This window comes from Camellia sinensis, chromosome 14 (assembly GCF_055761805.1).
Source record: "Camellia sinensis isolate YWXY chromosome 14, ASM5576180v1, whole genome shotgun sequence".
NCBI lineage: Eukaryota > Viridiplantae > Streptophyta > Magnoliopsida > Ericales > Theaceae > Camellia > Camellia sinensis.
Window position 1 is genome coordinate 134710940 of NC_138974.1, and position 23101 is coordinate 134734040.

The window sequence follows — 23101 nt, forward strand, 5'->3', positions numbered from 1 at the left end:
CAAGAACTTTAGTGAGAGTTTTGTAGAGAACATTACAAAGGCTAATGGGCGGAATTGGGTAATTGATTTAGGGTTATCAACTTTGGGTATAAGGGTGAGGAGAGTTTTATTCATGCTGTCTGGGATGTGCTTGTTGGCAAAATAACTCTGGATAAACTTACAGATAGAAGGTCCAACAATGTCCTAGTGCTTATGGTAGAAGATGGAAGGGATACCGTCGGTACCAGGGGCTTAAAGGCTTTAACACTTTTAATGGCAGTCCACACTTCCGTACCAGAGATAGGCTTAACGAGGGATCTATTGGCTTCCAAACTAATTTTAGGATGCAGAGGGTCAATGCCAATACACTAAGAATGACTGGTACCTTTCTTAAACAAGTTACAAAAATAGTTATGAACATGGTTTTTGAGGTCAATGGGATCAGAAATCCACCCACCATCATGATCTTTCAAGGTAACCACTCTCATCCTCCTCCTTTTCGTAATGGTAGAGATATGGAAATACCCCGTATTCTTCTCACCCGTGGTGATCCAGTTAGCCCTGGACTTTTGAAACCGCAATAACTCTTTTTGGTACAAAATATTGTTATAATCTCTAACAAGTTCATTTTCAAGTAAAAACAGGTTGTGGGAATAAACAAGGGATTGGGCTTTTTGGATGCCCTCAATACAGCCAAGAAACCATCTTTTTTTCCGAAACATGTTGCCAAAATGATTTTTGTTCCAAGCATAAATATTTTTAGTAAACAAATTCAATGTATCAATAATAGAGTTGTTATCAACAACCCAGGAATTTTCAACAATAGTTTTGAAGGTATTATCAGTAAGCCAAACAGCCTCCAATCTGAAAGGCCTAGCTAAGAAGTTAGGGAGGTCCATACCTTGCGTGTACACTATCAAAGGAGAGTGGTCAGAGTAGGTTCTGAGAAGATTCCGAACTGCACCTTCACTGAAAGCAACACGCCATTCAGAGTTGCAAACAGCACGATCGAGTCTCTCCAAAGTATTAGCCAGGCCTTACCTTCCGTTGGACCAAGTGAGTTGGGGCCCTGAGCACCCAAGATCCATCAGGTTGCACCTATTCAGTCGAGCATTAAACTTGCGAGTTCAAGTAAAGGAGAGGTTTGGGCTAAGACTTATCTTTTCCTCTTAAGAAGCTATGTCGTTGAAATCTCCAGCCACAAGCCAGGGCAAGTTCATGTTATCAGAGATAGATTCAAGGTTATCCCACAAAAGGTCACGATTCCTAGGAATCGGGCTTGCATAAACCGCAAACATAATCCAATCAGCATGGTTATCCTGTTGACTTTTAGCATAGATAACCTGGGCATTAGCCTCATGGGCTTTCACCGTAGCCTTGAAAGGGTCCCAAAGCACCCAAATGCTCTCACTCTTACCAACAGGGTCAACATGGGAAGAGGCAGTGAACTCCAACTTGTTAAAAAATTGACCCATTGAGCTAAGATCAATTTTGGTTTCCATCAGAACAATAATAGAAGGTTTATGGTTTTTCACAAGTTCCTTCATGGTTCTTCTAAAAACTTTGTTACCGGCTCCATGACAGTTCCATATAAGCAACTTTATTGAGACAGAATTTGGGAAGTCAGGAAAATGGGTAAAATCAGGAATACCTAGAATCTTCTTTACTGTCATCCGATCGAAGACATCCAAGTTCAGAGAACTCACTCTAACTATGGTGTGGTGGATGCCATAATGGTTCATCTCCTCTTTCTTGATTAAGAGGCGAGCTTCGCCTATCCACCAGTCTAAGCTTACTAGGTGAGTGGCTTCTCTCTCTTGATCGAAAACAAGATAGATCATGCAAGCCTTGATACTGTGCTGGTTTTCCATTGGAATCGCCATAACTGGGTAGAACTTCTGGGTTGGAAGATTTAACAGACACAGGCAGAGAGGGGGGAGGATCAGGGGGTTTCTTGGTAGTTATCGTATGTTACTGTGTATCATGGACCAAGGGTTTAACGGATGAGGATGGCACCTTTGAACTTGGAGCTGCACGTGACTCTGTACTCTCTGAGGCTACTCCTTCCATCAAATCATCTGTGCCTGCCAAAGCTGTGGATGGGTTTTGAGCAATAGTATTTTTTGTAGAGACAATACTGGTGCCAGTTTGGCGATCTTGAGGAATCTGGTTTATCGTAGAAGACTTGGTTCCGTTCATGACCCAACGGTTATATTAAGTCTGCTTACTAGGCCCCTTGCCATGGGCTTTTTCTCTAGATCTTGATCGGGCCTCTTTTTTGTTGGCATAGCTATGTTTTAGGCTTCTCCTACTAACCAACATCCATGGGCCAAAGCCTTCTGAAGGTTGATCCGATCGTGGGTCATTTGAGTGGGCCTTACCACTCTCACTACAACTGGGCCTACTCTCCTTCTCATTCCCAACGGTCAAATTTTGAACAGACTCCTTCTCTGGAACGATGTCGCCGGAAGGATTCACCGGAGCAGCGCTGCAACGATCCCTCCGATGACCCACATGTCCGCAATTAAAACAAAAGAAATGGAGGTGTTCATATTCAATCCCGTAAGTGTACTTACCTATAGCAAAATAAGTTGTTAAAGGTTGGCTCAGATTAACTTCTATGCAAACCTTATCAAATTTTCCTCTCGTTGACGTTGCTGTGTTGATGTCAATTTTCAGGGGCTTGCTAATGGATTTGGCAATGTGGTAAAGCACCTTCTCAATGTAATATTCTATGGGTAGTTGAGGAAATCTGACCCAAATAGCAGTGGTGACTTCTCTCACATGAGATGGCTTGAAATCATGGCACCATTTTCGTACAGTGAGGTAGTGGTCCAAAATAATCCATGGCCCCCCTGATAAGACTTTCGTATAATCATCATTCATTTGGAATTTGAAGAGAAAGAACCCTAATCCCAAATCAATTGCTTCAAAATCTCCCTGGAGGTCCCAAATTTTCCTAACTTTCAAAGTAAGCAGTTTGTAACCTATACTTTTCCCAAGCGGTTTCACAATGAAACAATCTTTCCAAGGCCTCCTAATCTTACTCAGAAGGTTTTTGGGAAGTTTGATTTGAGGAATCCCCAGATCTGGCTCATCATCACATAGTTCCTCTTCCATAGCCTCTGTCTCCGACTCGTCTTCATCCGTGGATAAACGATTAAGATCATCATCAAATGCTTGCTCATTGTAGCTTCTGTTAGTAAGTGCCTCCTTGAAAGATTTCAGGGCTTGAGGCTTCGATAGATTTGGAGCCCCTGAGTTAGTGTCAAAATTATTCAAGAAATCCGTTGGTCCTTCAATAGCTAATGAAGACTCGGCCATGTTGTCATCTTCATCACCCCCATGAGCTTTTAGTTTCTTAGTACTTCGAGAGAGATGATCTTGTTCTTCTATGGATTTCATACTTTGATCACTGTTAGTGCCGTTGGAAGCAGCTAGAGTCATATTCTTAGAGAAAGAGACTCCGACATATAGCATCCTTTGTCATCATTCCCTTGTATTTTTTTTCAAATCACATTATTTTGTACGTTTAAATATTAATAATTGAACAAAAATCAATTATTCAAATATCAACAACAAAAGTCAACAGCAAAATTATTGATATTCGGATGAAAAAAATTGTCTATACTGAGATGTTTTGTAGGGTGTAAATAACAATTTCTCTTTTGTCAATAGATGCACTTTGTTGAATTACTATACTACCCTGCTTCTTTTTTGGTAGTGAGGTGAGAAATGACGGGTATGATGGATGATCCATGTGATGAACAACCATCCTGCACCAAGCCACTTTCATTGTTTTGCAAAGGGTGAAAGTGAATGAATGGAATCAATTCTCAAGGAAATAACTTTGGACCTTGTGGGCAAAGAACAGTTTCCAATGCTCAGTCAACAACACAACCATTTGTCATTTGTGCATATAGAGCTTAAAATTTTACTTTGGTTTCATTCCTTATCAATTGTAATAATAAATCTTTTTTACTTAATTCAAGTTATAATGTAACTCTTTTATTTATTTATCATTAATAAAACCTATGAAGATTAAAAGTAAAAAAGTCAAAGTAAGATTTTGATAAAAATATAAGAACTAAAGTAGATTTCTATGACAGTATTAAAGTGTTAATGAAATGAGAAAAATCTCACATATGGCTCATAAGTTTCATCAATTGTATTTATGATAAATGAACAAAATAGTGATATTATAACTTGTTTTAAAATAAACATGATTGACTATCATAATTGAAAGTGAATTGACTAAAGTGTGAAACTTTTTTTTTGTTTTATTAGCAAAAGTCAATTGTTAATTATTAGATTAGCAGCATATATGAGATTTAGCCTCCCCACCATTTACAAATGGCTAAGTGCTTGTCTCCTTAATTCAACTATTTCTAAAGAGAGTTGAATTCAGGACCTCCCATAGGGACTAAACACTTAAGAAAGTCGTAGCGGCCAACTAGGCAAGACCTAATTTGATTGACCAAAGTGAAACTTTAATGATAGTGCCAGTGCGCCAAGTGTAACTAACCATATATTTGGATATTGAATTTGTAAACAGACTTGTGACGAGGAAAAAAAAAAAAAAGGGAAGAAAGTGAAAAATAATAATAATAATTTTTAGAAAATGTTTGAGATTCTCAAAAAAATTTCATAATGATGTGTTTTGACAAATGTCAATTTTTTATTGGTCATACACTCAACTATATAAGCCTTCATTTGGCATAAAAGGTTTTGAGGCTTTTTGATTAAAATAGCTATAAAAAAATAAAATAGACTTTTTAATCTAATAACACAAAATGTCACATCTAAATTATAATTATTTTATTTTTTCTTTCACAAAAGTCAAAAAAATCAAAAAACTTATCCCAAACAAAACTTTTTAGCCTTAGACTGAAATAGTTAAAAAGTCAAAAAACTAACCTACATCTCAAACGAGACCTAAGATCCACCATCTTTGTCACATTATTATAAATATATTTTTGGGTGTAAAATATGTATCTAATAATATTGATAATTTTTACTTTATTCACCATTTACTTCTTTTTTCTACAAATCTTAAATCAAAACAGTTTTTTTTTTTCTTTTTGGGTTCAAAAGTTGATTCTTACCAATACCTGTTACAATCATGATTCATGCTTTTGGGTTGGCCACAAGGTGGAAGGAGGCGCGCGCTCTCTCTCTCTCTCTCTCTCTTGATGGCTAAGATAGAAGAATTGAAAGCCAAGTCTCTCCGGAAAGCTGACACCCACCCAATACCAGCAAAGAATAAAGCATTACATAAAAGTCTCCATTGAATCTGGTGCGTTCAAAAAAATGTTAGTTAGTTTATTTTAATTAATTTTTTTTGATTTTTTAATTATTTTAATTTGAGATTAAAAATTTGTTTGATCTAATTTTTTTATTTTTTAAACTTCTGTAAGAAAAAAAATAAAATAATTATAATTTGAATGTGACATTTTATCTTATTAATTTATTTTATTTTTTATTTTTTTAATCAAAAAGTCATTGCTAAATAATCCCTAATCTTTGTTTTAAACTTCAAGTATTGTTTGTTAAGAAAATCAAACTTTCTAGTTGTTAGTCCATTCATTCCTCACAAGGTGGTGCTAGTTGTTGGACGGTTCAGTTTAATATTCAATTGAGTTTAAAAAATGTAACAAACTAAAACGGAAGAGAGAGAGGAGACACGGAGATACCATCGTATGCTTGGTATTTTTTTAATATATTTTTGGTTGGATCAATTAGACATACCCAATAAATCATGAAAACAATGCACTCCAATTTCTTTTGGTGGCTTTACACTTTTCGAACCCACAAAATTATGATGAAAGATGATTGATTATTTTCTTTCCTTTCATTCATAACAAGTAACTACATATTATAACAAGTTATTATGTATTTTAACATTCAGAGTAAAACATAAGAAATATAAATAATTATAAAAAAAAGTGAGTAAATACTTGGATGAAATTCACACTCTACCAAGAACAAATATAGTATTGTCAGTATTGCGTTCTATTTTTTTTTTTTTTTCCTCAACACCCCCTTTCAAACGCCTCCTATATGATGTCGGTGATTATAAAAAATTGCAAGTATGAATATCAATTCCCTATTTCAAGGCAACATTGCTATTCAAAGAAAACGTAGAAGAAAAATTATCAAATTAACTAATGGCTCTAAAAAAATAAATGAAGGATCTATATTTATAACAAGTGCTTCAAAATCTCACACCATGTGTGTGATTTATGCCATGCACATTTGATCAAGCCTCATGAATAAATTAGTTTTAATCACCTTTTGCCATTTGTGAGTGTTAGAGAGGACCATTTTAAATAACAATTCTTTTAAGAAAAAATAGCCTTGTAAAACGTAATTATTTCATAGTCTTTAAATATCAACTCACTACATTAATATGGAATTCTCCAATTAATAAAAGCACTACCCATACTATAGGTGAAGTCAATATGACGCACATTAATTGGGTGAAAATTGTTTTTTTGATCGACAGCTCCACTTGCAGATGCCTTGATAGTGTCGTGTAGGATTACCTAATATTTTTTTTTTTTTTTTTACTTTTAGAATATGTAATGACAGGCTTTACTTGATTTACTGACTGGCCCTGCAGGTTGTCCCAAGCTTCCAAAGAAAAAGAACAGTTCTTGGAGACACTTTTTGGCTTGAGTTAATGAGTTGTCACATATTATGAGACGAACATCCTTTATTAGTAGATTATAACTGGAATTGGGATGGAAATATTTGATTTTTTTTTTTTAATAAAATCAAGTGGGCCCAGTCCTAAAAGCTTTTTGAGTAGGGTATGCTCCTCATTAAGGGGCATCATATTCCTCAATTTCACAATTTATATAAAGGGGTTTGCTAAACTAGTACAAGATTAAGATGGTACTCCACATTGGCTATCATGTTATAAAGAAGCAAAATTTTGAGTGATTAGACAGTGTAGTGTATCCATTACGTCTTTTTAAGTCCTGACAACTCAACCCAAAGGCTAATCAAAGTTAAAGGTGAAGGGGGAAAAAGGAAGGGAATATTTCTCTCTCTCTCTCTCTCTCTCTCTCGTTAAAAGTGAAGGGGGAAAAAAGGAAGGGAATATTGCCCTCTCTCTCTCTGTCTCCCTCTCAATTAATTTCATAAATCAAGAATTTATCTTAAAAAGTTAGAGAAACTTTGGTTCTCACAAAAGTTAGTCGCCCACAACAAATCAACGTTGAAGTGTGTTTTTTTATCAAACCAAACCAAATTCTTGTGTACCCTTTTCCTCTTATTTGTGCTTACAGTTTTTTGGTATACCACAAATAAGTTTGGGCTATAAGCAAAAGGTCCTGGGCCTAGGCCTGAAACTATAAAGATTTCTAGGGTCCGTTAGCGTTTTTTTTTTTTCTTTTTTTTTTTCAGTTCCATTAGCACAAACACTTTGAAGCCCATGATGGTGACGGATTTAGGCTGCAAAGATCAATATGCTAAAAACAATAGCTTTTGGTAGTTTGTGTTATTATCCAATCTAAGGCAACAATTTTTGGTGTGCCAACTTTTTCTGTTATATTTCCAGGGTTTTTTTTTTCACTTTCTTGTTGGGTATTTGTCAGGGCTATTACAATATCTATAGGCCCGTTTGTTTGGGGTTATGAGAAGGAGATTGAGTTTGATAGTGAGGAGGAGATTGAAAATGAAGTGTTTGTTTTGAGAGATAGGAAGGCCCCATTTGTTTTGGGAGATAGAATAGAAGGGATTGATAGTGAGGGGATTAATAATGAGGGGATTATTAATGAAGGGATTGATAGTGAGGGGATTAGTAGTGAGGGGATTGATAGTGAGGGGATTAGTAGTGAGGAATTGTTAAATTATTTTTATATAAAATAATAAAACAAATAAAAAAATATAAAAAATTAAAAATTATATTTTAAAAAAAATTTCCCATATATAAAAAATAAAAAAATTTCTAATCCCCTCACTATTTTTTTAATACCATCTCTACCTCCTCCTTATCAATCCCCTCTCCAAGGGTATTAGTAATACCAAGGGACTAATAGTCCCAAGGCCTTCTCCCAAAACAAACAAGCCTATTACTAATACCTTGGTATTACCAATCCCAATACCCTCTCTTTCACCCAAAACAAACGGGGCCGAAAGGAATTAGTAATCCCTTGGTATTAGTAAGGAGGAGGAAGAGAGATTGGTAAAGAGGAGGTAGAGATGATATTAGAAAAATAATGAGAGGATTAAAAAAAATATTATTTTTTTATTTTTTATATATTGAGAATTTTTTTTTAAATATAATGTTTATTTTTTATATTTTTTTATTTATTTTATTATTTTATATAAAAATAATTTAACAATTCTTCACTATTAATCCCCTCATTATCAATCTCCTCCATTCTATCTCCCAAAACAAACGGAGCCATATTGTGCAGTTAGTTGTTGCCTTTGGTTGATAGTGTCATAGGTTTTTGGTCGGGGTAATGCTAGGGACACCAAATTTTTTACCATACAAATGACCAAATGTCTCACGGGTCCGCAATTTTGTGGGCCCCACACCCATGTGAGACATTTGATCATTTATTTGGTAGAAAATTTGGGACCTCTAGCATTTTCCTTTTGGTCGTCTTAGGTTAGGAGTTCCTCTCCTCTTACTATTTTTTCTTATCTCTCTCATGTACAAATTTTGCAGTGATGAAAATAAACTTTTTCCCATAAAAAGAAGGGAAATAAAAAGTGTGCGATTATTGCTTGGAAAACTAAAACGTCTGCATTATACTTCAATTATCATCATTATCATCATCAATAAAACATAATCATCCCCACTTTCCCTTCGGAGACTTGACATTACACAAGTTCAATAAGGTGCAATTGCTTCTGCATGTTGCTAAAACTAAGCCACCCATAACAACTCAAATATACATCCAACCAAAAAATTATGTCAGCATCTGAACAAAATAAAGTGGGGTTGATATGCTTGCCTGTTGAAGGATGCACTAATTCACAAGCTGGTTTAATCAACGCTAGATAGTTGATTTCATCATGAACACGATCCATCTTCACAATGGTTGAGGCTGTGGATCAGGAGGAAGTGACAAGAAACCAATGAATCATCTCAAAGCTGGTGAATGTAATTACAGTAGCTGGGATAGTCCTGAGCAGGTTGGTGGCACACCCACGATAAAAACCACGGATGCCCTCTTGCTGATATATTTTCTTAATGCAGTCAATGACTCCAGAGTATGGTTTCTCGGAGTGGTGCCCTTGCCCTTGCCCTTGTTCTTGTAGCCTCGAGCGTACTACCTGCAAATAGGTTGTGAGAATAAATTGTTCTAGTCAGTCATAGGTTTAAGCAGGCACTGTAGCAAGAAAGATCCATGACTAAATACATATTCTCATTTATTGAACATAGAAAGTCGTTAAATGATAGATTTTGTTGAGAAAGTTGTTAAATGGTGGATTTTAGGGCCTGTTGGGTGCAGCTTCTAGCAAACTAAAAACTAATAATCAAAATGTAGAAACTAAAAGTTATGTTACCAAAAAATGCTAATATTCTAGCGAATTACGTATTGGTACATACATTTCAAAATATGGTACACTTGCTTTCCAAAACGGTAAATTTAGCGATCTAAAACGATTCCAAAAGGTTTTTCAATAAATATCCTTAAATGTTTCCTTAGGAGGAAAAATCAAATATAATGAATTAAAATCTAAGGAAGTCAAGTTTTGACAAAACAAAACTTAGAAAATGGGTCATAGTACACAAAGAAATATTTTGCTACATGAAGAACAAAAACTAAATTTTATTAAATGCTTAATAGTCAAAGAGAAAATTACTTTAAAAGTACCTTAAATTTGCGAGGATAATATATACAAATTTACCTCTATCGTACCACACTTTAGAGCATGTGGCGTACCACGTTCCCGTTCCGTGTACCGGAACAATCCACGTTCCAGGTAATATAGACTAAAAGCACATCTCCCTCTTAATCCAATAATCAGTTTTTTTTCAATTTATTTAAACTATTTTTTCCTCAAAAGCTATAATCAGAAGCTGTACCAAATGCTATGATACATATTTCTAAAATAATAATTAAAAAAAAAGAGAGCTAGAAGCTACACCAAACAGCCCCTTAGTTGATATCATACCCCGTGTGGATATGTCAATGTAGAAGCAAATATTTTGGAAACAGAGGAGGCAACAGCAACATCACGTGCATTGAGTTTATCCATTGTAGTGTTACCTAATATCATCAAAACAAATCAATAATTTTTTTTTTTGTTTTGGACAAAAAAGAATTTCATGAAAGAACAATACGAGGGAACAACTACCTCGATCGGCCAAATAGGATTTAATTTTCTCATATGTTGGGAACTGAATGGCAACATGACTAACACCAGCTAATGCAGGCACAAGACCACTGTCCACAACACAATCAGACGCTGTTAGAATTTAACACACAATTAAAGATGCATTCACTAGAGAGATATCAACTAGTGCTCATGACCAGAACCTGTACAATCCACGAATACCCTCTTCATGAGCAATTCTCCTTAAAGCAGACAGTGTTCTCCTGTATGGCATTGCACCTACCCTAATTCCTTGAGTCTGCAGAAAATATACGAAGAGGTAAAATCTATCGCATATTCACAAATTAAACCTGAGTGCATTATAGGAGAAAGAGCAACCTAGTAATTTAACAGATAATATGAAATGTCAATTATACCATATAATTAATATAGTTACTGCACTAATTACCTATGAAGCACGGACACGGACACGCATACGGACACGGACACGGGACACGGCCATTTTTAAAAAATAGGGACACGGACACGGCATGGGACACGACAAATTTTTTAATTTTTTTATAAATATTTTTATTTTAATACATATTAATTATTTTATTTATTTATTATATTTTTAAATAATGTGTTGTAATTAATTATTTTATTTTATTTTACATACATGTGTTTATTTTTTTATTTATTAATATGTATAAGTATATATTATCTTATAATATGTATTATCCATTATCTAACAAGTATATTTATGTCATATAATAACTATAATATAATATATAATAAAATAATAATAGTTATTAGTTATATATATTATATATGAATATATAATAATAATAATAGTTATAATATCAAGACAAGAAGGCAGACGGGAGAGAACCGAGAGAGAGGGAGACAGAAGCAAGGGAGACGATCGCGATCGCGATCTCGATCGCGAGGGAGAGAGAGAAGGCGAGAGAGAGAGAGAGAGAGAGAGCTCTGCGAAGGCAAAGGCGAGAGAGAGCTCGTCGAAGTCGAAGGGGCTGGATCGTCGAAGTTGAATGGGGTTCTGGACCGTCGATCGAAGTCGAAGGGCTCTGGATCGTCGCCGATCAGGTTTGTACTCGTTTTCCCTTTCATTTACTCTTCTCGCCGTGTCCATGGCGTGTCCAGATTTGGACACGCGTGTCCCCTGCAAAAAAATAAATTAAATTAAGGGGACACGCTAGATGCCGTGTCCTGTACGTGTCCCCGGTGTGTCCCCGGCGTGTCCCCGTGTCCGACACCGCCACGGCTTCCATTTTGCCGTGTCCATGCTTCATAGCTAATTACTACAATAATATATATATACCTTTCACCCGACCATTACAGAAAATAGACCATCATGTCATCTCAATACATTACCACTAGCTTCTCCGAATAAGAGATGCTGAGCTTAGAAGGCATTAGATGCAAATATTCTGTAAAATAGTAGCCAGGGCTTTTTAATATTATGCTTTTGGGGTGGGGGGGTGGGTCTCATTAAGTTCTTGATGTCCTTTTGCTAGCCTCTCTTTCACTTTCATTCTTCCTTTCATAATTCAATTGAAGGGTAAGAAGAATTTTTCTTGATCATGATGCAGACAAACACCAACTCAGACCAAAAAGGCTTCTGGATTCATATAATACCATAGATCAGGCATGCCAATCCATAGGACACACAAAACGCCTGCCCCCAACCCTAAAGAACAAAAATAGAAAAAGAAAATGGAAGAATAAGAAAAGCCTCAGAGACACGCCTGAAGTCTTGTCTTCACAACCCAAAGGGGATTAGTTGCAATGGTTGTTGCAGCTCCAGCACCAGAAGCTGCTACCATATTAGCACCTATTGAAAGGTTATGATTCCCATCTGCACATGCACGTCAGCCAAAATTACATTGAGAATGCCTTCAACACAAGCTTATCAAAATCATTAAACAAACAGTTTATACGGTTTAATCAAGAAATAATGGAACAAAAATAATCATTTATATTTTCAACAAAACAAATTGGTCATGAACTAACCATCCGAGCAAAGAAAGCTTTTGAACTGCTCATAAATTGTAAAATAAATCTGCAGAAATAACAATATTGGGTCATTGAAAAGAAAATTGAAGTCAAACCACTCTCTCAAAAAGCTACGAAAAAACCATATATAGTAAAGCAAAAAGTTTTGGAAAACCACCAAGTCTAAAATTGATGACCAAACCTATGGCCTTTTAGATTCTGCATTCTAAGTAAAAAGACCACATTTGCAATATCTCCAAAACAAATTATAGAACACAAAGCTAAAACAAATATTGCAGGTTTTCTTCCCCATGTAACACTTCTCCTCCATAAAACTTCAGCTCTAGATGAAGCACCGAAGCATCATAAATACACACTTGGAAGGAAAAGGAAGTAGGTTTAGCAGCACTAAAAAAATCTTTAAAAGAAACTAAACTAAACAGGGTTTACATTTTCATATGGTTCCAAATGCTCAATCCTTAACACTTTTAGCAAGTGAGGGGACTTTTTCCCCCAAAAAGAGCTATAATAAAATCTCAAGCACATAAATATATTTCTCCAATCATTAATTATTGCTTAATGTCTTTAAGTCTGTTTGTTTTGTTAAAAAATGAAAAACAAATTATCAAAGACTATCTCTGGAAGAAAATAAGCATATCACTGCTTCACAATAAACTGATTGAACAACTGACCAGCTAAAATGCACTTAACACCAACCATGGACAAAATGTAAGAACATATCAGGAACATAACTCACCGCCCAGTTTGAAAGTAGTGCCAGAACAGTTGGTGAGAGACCACGGTACATGCCACGCAACCCCTCCTTTTGAAATATTTGTTCCAAACTCCCAACTATAACGCCACCTGGTCAAGTGAAGAAGAATATTACCCTTCTGCTACATTCTTTGCAAATGCCCAACATAGCCTGCACTGCGGCAATAAATTTCACCTTGAACTTGTAAAAAAATAAAAAATAAACTCTTAACCTGCTCTGGTGAATCTGCCTGTAATTAAAATAATTAAGGGTTAAATACACTAAGACTCCCTCAACTTCGGAAATCATATAAACACACCACTTTTGGGGGGTTCTGATGGGTGGTCTGCCCATAAATTATAAAACTAAGCTACTAATTATAACCATTAATGCAATGAATTAGTCCAAATTGAATTTCGTCAGCAAAATAACAAAACCCATATATATATAGAGAGAGAGAGAGGGTATTGCTAACAAGGGCGCCAAGAGTATAAGTAAAAGACACAAAATTTGAAGAAGATAATACATTTTTTTACTGAGGCCTCGTTTGGGAACAGACTAATTTAGTAACTTTTTGATTATTTGGCCAAAAAGGTAGGTAAAAAAAACTTGTATGTTTGGGACAACTTTTTAGCTAATTACGAAAAGATGTGCAAAAAGTAAAGAGAAAAGAAAATATTTGACTTTTTGATATGAGTTGTTGGCTTTTTAGCTAATTTAATAACTTTTGACTAATTAACTAAAAAAGTAAGTCCCCAAACGGGAATTCAATAAATTTTTACTAAAATCAATATACTTTTTAACATTTTTTATATATTTTCAATAAACTTTTTTACATACTTCCCAACATTAACCAATACCACGACACTTGTTCTTGTTAGCATTTGCAATGTGTATATATATAATAGCCAAGTTTGTACCTTTAATATTTCCACTACTACTACTGAGCGCTGATAGCCCGTGAACTTGAAACCTAGTCTTGATAACGTCCAAAGGACACACAAACGTTGCTGCAATAACTCCTGCACACCCAATTTCCCAAATTCAATCAATCAAACACAATCAAGATTATGAAAATCTGGGAAACCAAACAAAGAGAGATTGATGATAACGTACCGGCGGCGGCACCGGCGGCGGCATTGCAGACGAGGCATTTGGAGCTACGGACATGAGAATCGGCGGCCATTGCTGAATCTATCAGAATCGGCTTCGAAGATTTGATTGGAATTGAAGGAAGATGAGTCCCCTCGAGAGAGGGAAATCGCAGAGAACCCGGGTCGCATGGCAAAAATGTAGAGCTTCTGAGAGCCAAATGTCGAATATGTAATTTGATTCGGAATTAGGGTTTGGTTGGGAAGAAGAAGAAGAAGAATTGAAGCGAGATAGGGTTGATTTGTTGATAGAGAATCAAAGATACATCTTTTTATGTTCAACGAATGATGTCGTTTTGACAGTTTTAAGCCATTATAGCCATAAAAATTGTGATCCTCAAATATTTTTCTTTTATCTTTTTATTTTTTTATTTCCTTCTGATTCTGTCGGACCATCTTTAATGATATTTGCTATAATATACTATTGTTATCTATATCTATATTATATATTAAGTAAAAAAAAAAATTTAACTCTAAATTTTGTGGGAGTTTTAATATATCAATTCTAATTTCTTGATGTTTTAATTAAAAAAAAAGAAACTTAACATTTATTGATTTGGTCAAAATTTTCTGATCAGTATTTATAAACTTTTTCCAATCCACATGTCTTTTCACATGTTTACATTTATTGATTTGGTCAAAATTCTCTAATCAGCATTTAAAATCTCCTCATACAAATAACTATAGATACAATTTATGCATAGTTATTGTAGTACCTATTTCAACTTCTCTCATACACTATGGTTAGGGATAAAATTGTTAAATTATTTTTATAAAAAATCTTAAAAAACATAATTTATACATTAAAAAATCTAAAATAAATACAAATATCTATAATTATTCTATGCACAACACGGGTGATAGGCTATCTATACTATATATTAAGCAAAATGGAGTTTTTAACCCCAAACTTTGTGGGAACTCCAATCTCCGAATCTAAATTTCTTGATTTTTTTATTTTAAAAAAAAAATCTTGTAGCATTTATTAACATCTCCCAACTCTCAAGTTTTACCCTCATAATAATACTTTAATGCATTAAGAACAAGCATAAAAAAAAAAATTTTGAAATCCAACACATATGAATTCCTTGAAAAATCCTAACACATATAATTATTATCCCTCATAATAACACTTTAATGCATTAAGAACAAATATAAAAAAAAAAATTCTTGAAAAGTCCAACACATATGATTATTATCAAAATATTAAATTTTAACATAATATAATAAAAAAAAAGACATTTATTTCCTTAAAAAGTCCAATACATATGATTATTATCAAAATATTAAAATTTAATATAATATAAAAAATGAAAAAAAAAAGACATTTAAAAAAAAATTTTAAAAATCACAATTCACATATATAAATAATTGTAAACACAATAAAATAGGAGGGCATTCATGTATACACGTTTTTTTTATAAGATCTCCTCTATTATAATAAGATAACACTTTATTTCTCTCATCTTATAATATAATTAATATATATATATATATATTATATATTATCTATACTATATATTAAGCAAAAGGGGGTTTTTGACCTCAAGGCCTGTGAGAGTTTCAATATCCTAATCTGAATTTTCTAAATTTTTTATTTTTTATTTAAAAAAAATCTCAGCATTTATTGATTTGGTCATAATTCTCTAATTAGCATTTATTAACTTTTTTTTAATCTACATGCTTTTTCACATGTCTGCATTTATTGATTTGATCAAAATCCCTGATCAGTATTTAAAATCCCCTCATACAAATAATTATAGATACAGCCCGTGCATAGTTACTGCAGTAGCGTTTTTAAAAAAAAATTATTTAAAAAAAAAAACTCAACATTTATTGATTTTGTCAAAATTTCCTGATTAACATTTATTAACTTTTTTCAATTTACATGTCTTTCCACATGTTTGCATTTATTAATTTGATCAAAATCCTTGATCAGTATTTAAAATCCCCTCATACAAATAATTATAGATACAGCCCGTGTATAATTACTGCATTAGCCTTTTTAATTTCTCATATACACTATGGTTAGTGATAAGATTGTTAAATTATTTTTATAAAAAATCTTTAAAAATATAATTTATATATTAAAAAAATTAATAACAAATATAAATATTTATAATTATCCCGTGCATAGCACGGGTGATAGGCTAGTAATTTAGTAATGAAGAGTAGTAATTTGTCAAATTATAACAATGGTACTTCAGTGGTACTCCAATGGTAGACATGCTATTTAGGCAAATCTCAACTATCTTTCTCTTCAAATTTATAGGTATTGTTTGGATATAAATTTTTTAGTGATTTTTTTTTTTGTGACATTTTTTTAACTATTTGTAATTTTTTTTATATATATATTTTCATTATCCCCGGCTAGGTAAATATAAAAAATGAAAAAAAAAATTGAAAAATTAAATATTTTTTGTTCCACTGTGTTTATTTATTTTTTTATATTATTGTTCCATCTCTGATATATTATTGTTCCACTGTGTTTATTTCTTCCATGAAAATTTTGGAGCCAAATTCTGTTTATTTGGATAATGTGGCAAGTTTGGCAATTGCCAAACTTGTTGCCAAATTTGAGAGATGAAATGGCATTTGCCAAATTTGGCAAGGGTTATAGCAACCCATTGGAGCAATATTTTTTAGAATTCTCGTCAAATTTTGGTAATGGCAACTTAAAGAGCTTACCATTGGAGATGCTCTTACTTCCTCCGTCCCAAAATAATGATACTTTCGAGGAATCTAATTTTTTTTAATAGTGCAATTATTGTACTTAAAAAAAAAGTTACTTTTTTAAAATTACCTTTTAATAGTACATTTTTTAGGAAATATTAATATCATAATTATATTTTTTATATTGTTTATAAATTTAAAAGAATGACAAAATAAGAAATTTATATTATTTTTATACTTTAACTTTTTAAAATGAATTAATATTTTAAAATAATAAAAAATAAAATAAAAAATTAATCTTTTGAAGCGGAAAGAGTACTACCTTTTAAAAGTCATGCAAAAATGTGATGAACGTGCTTTGCCTTTCTATCATCGACCCTATCGCCTTTCTCGCCTTTCTCGACGACGATAGGTTTGATGCATTTGAGGCAATGTTTCATTCTTGTACTATTTTGTTTTGATGGGCATAGCCCAAATAAGTGGCCCAATAGGCTGTCCAAACAATTCCTAACCCAACTTAGGCCTAGGGGCCAGACAAGAGGAAGAGACAAGCAACCTCCTTCTGTGAAGTCCACGGCATGACAACACTCCATAGACTTACGGCTGATAGGACAAGTCGACTGACAGGGCACGGTAAACGAAGAGGCCAGAAAGGTATGGAAGAAATCAATATATACTAGTAATCACTCTCTCTCTAACGATTTTCTACTTCCTCTCTAAGCTAAAAGCTTCCATTTTTCTACTAGAGACTGCTCTAACTTAAACATCGGAGGGTCCTCAAGAAGGAACCCCACCTTCGGGGTCCTTCTCGACGGACTTGGTGCAGGTACAACTGGGAAGACGAGGTTCAATCATCCTGTGGAGCATCCGGACCCTGTTCGACCCATTCCTCATCTGACAAAACTACATTATCATGTTTTAATGCGTCAATTTATATAGATTTCGATTAAATTTTTTTTTTAATTTGATAAAAATAGACCATTCATATCAGAATTAAAAATTCACATTAAATTTATTCTTTATAATCTGTATGTTTTATATTCTCTCCTAAAAATATCTATTTATTTATTTTCTCCATCTAATTTATTATACAAGGAACAAAATAGCAACTTCACTTTTAAAAGTTGCAATTATATTTATAATTATATGATAAACTATAAGTGAAATTTTAATTTTATAAATTTTAAGGCTTAATTTTATTATCATGTAGAATTAGATGATCAGATTAAGAGAGTTTTTTGAGACCAAATGGATGAGGTATTACGAGATACTCTCATAGGAGAAAACCTAGTTATACGGGGTGATTTCAATGGCTATATAGGAGTAGATAAACTAGGGTATGAGAGGATGCATGATAAATATGATTTTGGTAATAGAAATGAGACTGGAGAGAGTATTTTAGATTTTGTGTTAACTTTTGACCTAATAGTGGTCAATGCTATGTATAAGAAGAGAGATGAACATTTGATAGCCTTCAAGAGTAAGTCAATTATGAGCCAAATATATTATTTTCTAATAAGAAAATGAGACCGTCTAAAATACAGCGACTGTAAGGTGATTCCTAGAGAGAGTTTGACGTCTCAACATAGGATTTTGGTACTAGATTTAAGTTTTAAAGGACAATACCAAACTCGGGAAAAAAAAAGTGAGCGTCGCAGGACTAGATGGTGGGATCTAAAAGGGATAAACTAGACACATTTAATAATAGAATGAATAAAGAAGATACTTGAAACTTGGAAGATGATACTAACACTATGTATCCAATTGTATGAGGAGAATCTCAAGGGAAGTTCTTGGAGAGTCGAAAGGAAAGGAACCCAACTTTAAGGAAACTTAGTGGTGGAGAGAGGAGATCCAAGCGGTAATAAAGACGAAAAAATAGAGCTTTAAAAAGTGACAGAATGATAGAACTGAGAAAAATCTTAAGCGCTACAGATTGGCTAATAAGGAGGTCAAAAAAATAGTGAGGGAGACTAAGTTGAAAGCCTATGATGACATATACACTAGACTAGAAAGTAAGGAGAGAAAGAAGAGGATATACAAACTTGTTAAGATAAGAGAGAGAGGAAAACAAAAGATTTTAATTAGGTTAAATGCATAAAGGGTGAGGACTTTAAGGTGTTGGTGAATGACGAAAAAATTAAGGAGATGTGGAATAATTATTTTGAGAAGTTGTTAAATGAGAAACATGAAGGAATGTCAAAAGGAAAGAAAGTAGCCAGTAATAAAGAAAACCGGGACTATAGGTTCTATCGTAGGATTAGGGACTTTGCAGTGGAGTTTGCACTTAAAAATATGAAATTGAATAAGACTTTAGGACCGAATGATATACACATTGAAGCATGAAAATGTTTAGGTAAGAAGGGATTTTTTGGTTGACTAGATTATTTAGTAAGATTTTGTTGACTAGGAAAATGCTAAAGGAATGTATGAAGAGTATTTTAGTGCCATAAAATGAGATGTCCAAAATTGTAACAACTATAGAGAGATTAAGCTAATGTATCACACAATGAAAGTGTGAGAGAGACTGATGGAACGTCAATTGCGAGATATAACAGAGGTGTCAGAGAATCAATTTGGGTTTATGCCTAGTAGGTCAATAATAGAAAGTGATCTATCTTTTGAGGAGAGTAACAAAAAAATATAAAAAAAAGAAAAGAGACATTTATATAATTTTTATCGATCTTGAGAAAGCATATGATAGAGTGCCTCGGGATATAATCTGATGAATGTTAGAGAAGAAAGGGGTGGCAAAAGATTATATTGATGTGATTAGGAATATGTATGAAGGTGTTGTGACCACTATTAGATTATCTGCTAGAGAGACGAGTGAATTTTAAATTTCTGTAGGGTTACACCAAGGATTAACCTTAAATCTTTATTTTTTTGCTTTAGTTATAGATGAGTTGATGCGCAATATTCAGGATGATGTGCCATGGTATATACTTTTTGTAGACAATATCGTGTTAGTGGATGAGACTAGAGAATAGTTAACACTAAGTTGGAGATTTGGAGAAAAACGTTTGAATCTAAAAGATTTAGGATAAACATAACTAAAACAGAGTATATGGAATGTAATTTTAGGAACTCATAAACAACATGTAGAGAACTCATAAACAATATGTAGAGAAGATGAGTGTTGAGATGAGAATGCTAAGGTAAATATGTGACAAGACTAGAAAAGACAGAGTAAGGAATGAGTATATTCGAGAATGGGTAGGAGTAGTACCAATAGAAAATAAGTTGACAGAAAATAAATTGAGATGGTTTGATCATATACAATGGAGACTAACAGATAAAATATTGAAGAAATGCGATACAGTGATGGTAAATGGTATTGTTAGGGGAAGGAGTAGATCTAAATTGACGTGGACTAGTGTAGTAAATAGAGATATAAATCTTCTTAATTTTACTAACGAAATGGCCACAGATAAAGTCGAATGGAGAAGAAGGATTCATGCAGTCGACCCTATTTGATAGAATTTAAGATTTTAGTTTGGTTTGGTTTGGTTATTATGACTAAATTGTGAGATTTAAATCTCTATCATTATTATATAAAATAAGCAACTAATTTAATTTGAGCATTTATATCACACATTTTTAATATATTTGAATTATCTTTACGAGTATTTAAATAATCTCTATGGGTGTGTTTGATTGAAGAGATAAGGGTGGACTATTTATTGTTGGGATTGTAATCCGAGGGAAGCTTTTTATTCGGCGTTTATTTTTTTTTAGTCCGCCAGACTCCTTATCCCCCATATGGGGGATTATACTATCCTAGGGGGGTATGGGATAATTTTCATTGGACTATTTACTGTTGGGATTAGAATATAAAATGACCATTTTGACCCTCTACTATTTAATTATGTATTATATTTAGTAAAATTTAAATTTTTTTATAGATATTTTATTGATGTTTTATTTTAAAATTTTGTTTATATTTTATTTAATTTTATTATTTAAATTTTAATAGATGTTTTATTTAATTTCATTGTTTAATTATTATTATTTTTAAAAATAAATTTATTTAAAATTTTAATTAAAAAATAGCATATATTTTTATTGATATTTTATTTATTTAATTTTTTTAAAATAAATTTATTGAATTGTGTAAAAAATAAAATAAAATAAAATTTTATTTAATCTAGCTAAAAATAATTAAAATATTAAAGATATGTTTAATATTGCTATTACTTAGTAAACAATTGAAAAATGGTAAAATAGTCTTTTGTTCATTTATCCTATCCAGCCCGTCTAACCAAAAATTGAATTCACTAAAAATAGTCATTTCTAGACATCTAATCATATGAAAAAACAAACACAGGATACATCCAATCCAACCAAATAGTCCGGGGGATTCACAATCCCAGGATTCAAGTCTGATAGATTCTAATCTCCCTTTATTTAGTCCGTCCAATCAAACATATCCTATGAGTATATTTGAGATTTAGGTCTTTATTTTTATTTTTTTTAATAAGTGTTTTTAAAAAAATTAAAAAAATAGCACTTTTAGATCATACTCAATTGAAATACTTAAAATATATATATATATATATATATATATTTTTAAAAAAAAACTTCACAAAATTACGCTCATTTGCCTTTTGAATTTTTTTAATCTTTAATGCACTTTTTTTTGACACAATTTTCATTGATTATCCCTCTGCAATATTATTATTAAATTGTGAAACCATCGACCAATCATAATATTGTTAGAATATCAACTACCCTTAGCATTAAATCACCGATAATTTTTTTCGTAAATGACCGCATGGATTGCCCCACATGAGAAAACAATAACATCAAAAAGTGGCCATTCACACAAGTTGTAGAAGATCAATCATAGGTGTTTTTTCTATTTTTTTTTGGATACATTGGAAGAAAAATAAACAACAAAAGCCTGCACTCTTTTCCTAGAAAGGCCTAACACATCGACTACCAACAAGTTCCGAATTTCAACTGGAGGATCATTCACCACCAAAAGCTCTGTGATTGCTCTGCTCCAAACTTGGGTATAACATCTGTACATAGGTTGCCTTCTCAAAGGGTGTAGTAGATAGTGAGCCTTATTTGACATGTTCAATCAAACTAGGAATGCCACTGAATACCTTTCTATCCTTTGTCCTTTTCCATTCTTCAATTCAAATATTGGCACAACCAAAGATGGCCAGTCACTATAATAAATTATAATAAATTATATTTTTAGTGATTAAAAAAAATTTGACCCTCAAAAATTGTGAAATTGTCGATCAAAAATTATATTAGTCGGCAAAAGTATAATATTTATCTATTAATTGATTTTTTTTAGTTAGGGTATTTGATTATTGGAGACTAAAAAAAAAATTAGTCGCTAAAAATATCACAATTGGTGACTAAAAAAATATTTTAGTCGCTATATAGTTACTTTTGACTACTAAAATTATTTAGTCACCGAATGGAAAATAAAAATTTACTTTTTTATCTTTGACGACCAAAAGTTTGGCAGTCAAAAATTTATTTTCAACGATTAAAAAATATTTTAGTCACTGGATAGTTAGTTTTGGTTACTAAAATTATTTAGTCGCCGAATGAAAAACAAAAATTTATTTTATATCTTTTGGCAACCAAAAGTTTGATCGCCAAAAATTTATTTACAGCAACTAAAATTTAGGCCAAGTTTGGCATGAAGCAAAAAAGTCAAAACGCCAAAAAGTTATTCAAAAAGTTAAAAAGTTATCACTATTCACCAAAATTCAAAAAGTACGGTTGTACAACTCCCAATTCTAATTTTTTCTTACACACTAATTTATACAATTTTTTAATACACATTTTTTCATAAAAAGTCAAAAAGTTAACCCAAACAATCATATTTTTTTCCTCAACTTTTTAGTTCAAAAAGTCAAAAAGTGCACTTATTTAGGACATCCCAAACAATTCCTTAGTTGTCAAAAATTTATTTTCAGCGGTTAAAAAATATTTTAGTCACTGTATAGTTAGTTTTGGTTACTAAAATTATTTAGTTATCAAATAAAAAATAAAAATTTGATCGCCAAAAATTTATTTTCAGCAACTAAAACATTTTTAATCGCCAAAGAACTAGAATATTTGGAGAGATTTTGAAGGGATTTATAAAATTAATTAGCGACTAAGGGTTAGGTTGGGATACACTAAAAAAGTTAAAAAGTCAAAAAGACACTATCCTATTTAAGTCACATCATCTTATTTAAATCACATCACCTCTCTAACACATCACATCAAACCCAAT

The 23101-nt window shown here is 32.7% G+C and overlaps 1 protein-coding gene across 1 annotated transcript; it reads right to left on the minus strand.

Moving 5' to 3' along the window:
• Positions 1–8833: 8833 nt before the first annotated feature.
• On the minus strand, positions 8834–14550 carry LOC114310140 (nicotinamide adenine dinucleotide transporter 1, chloroplastic). The gene is given in 10 exon segments (XM_028256036.2): positions 8834–9060; positions 9062–9273; positions 10120–10214; positions 10303–10391; positions 10485–10579; positions 12030–12139; positions 12295–12343; positions 13034–13140; positions 13951–14052; positions 14147–14550. Coding segments are annotated over 10 exon segments (960 nt in total). The 5' UTR covers positions 14217–14550; the 3' UTR covers positions 8834–9029.
• Between the last annotated feature and the right edge of the window lie 8551 nt (positions 14551–23101).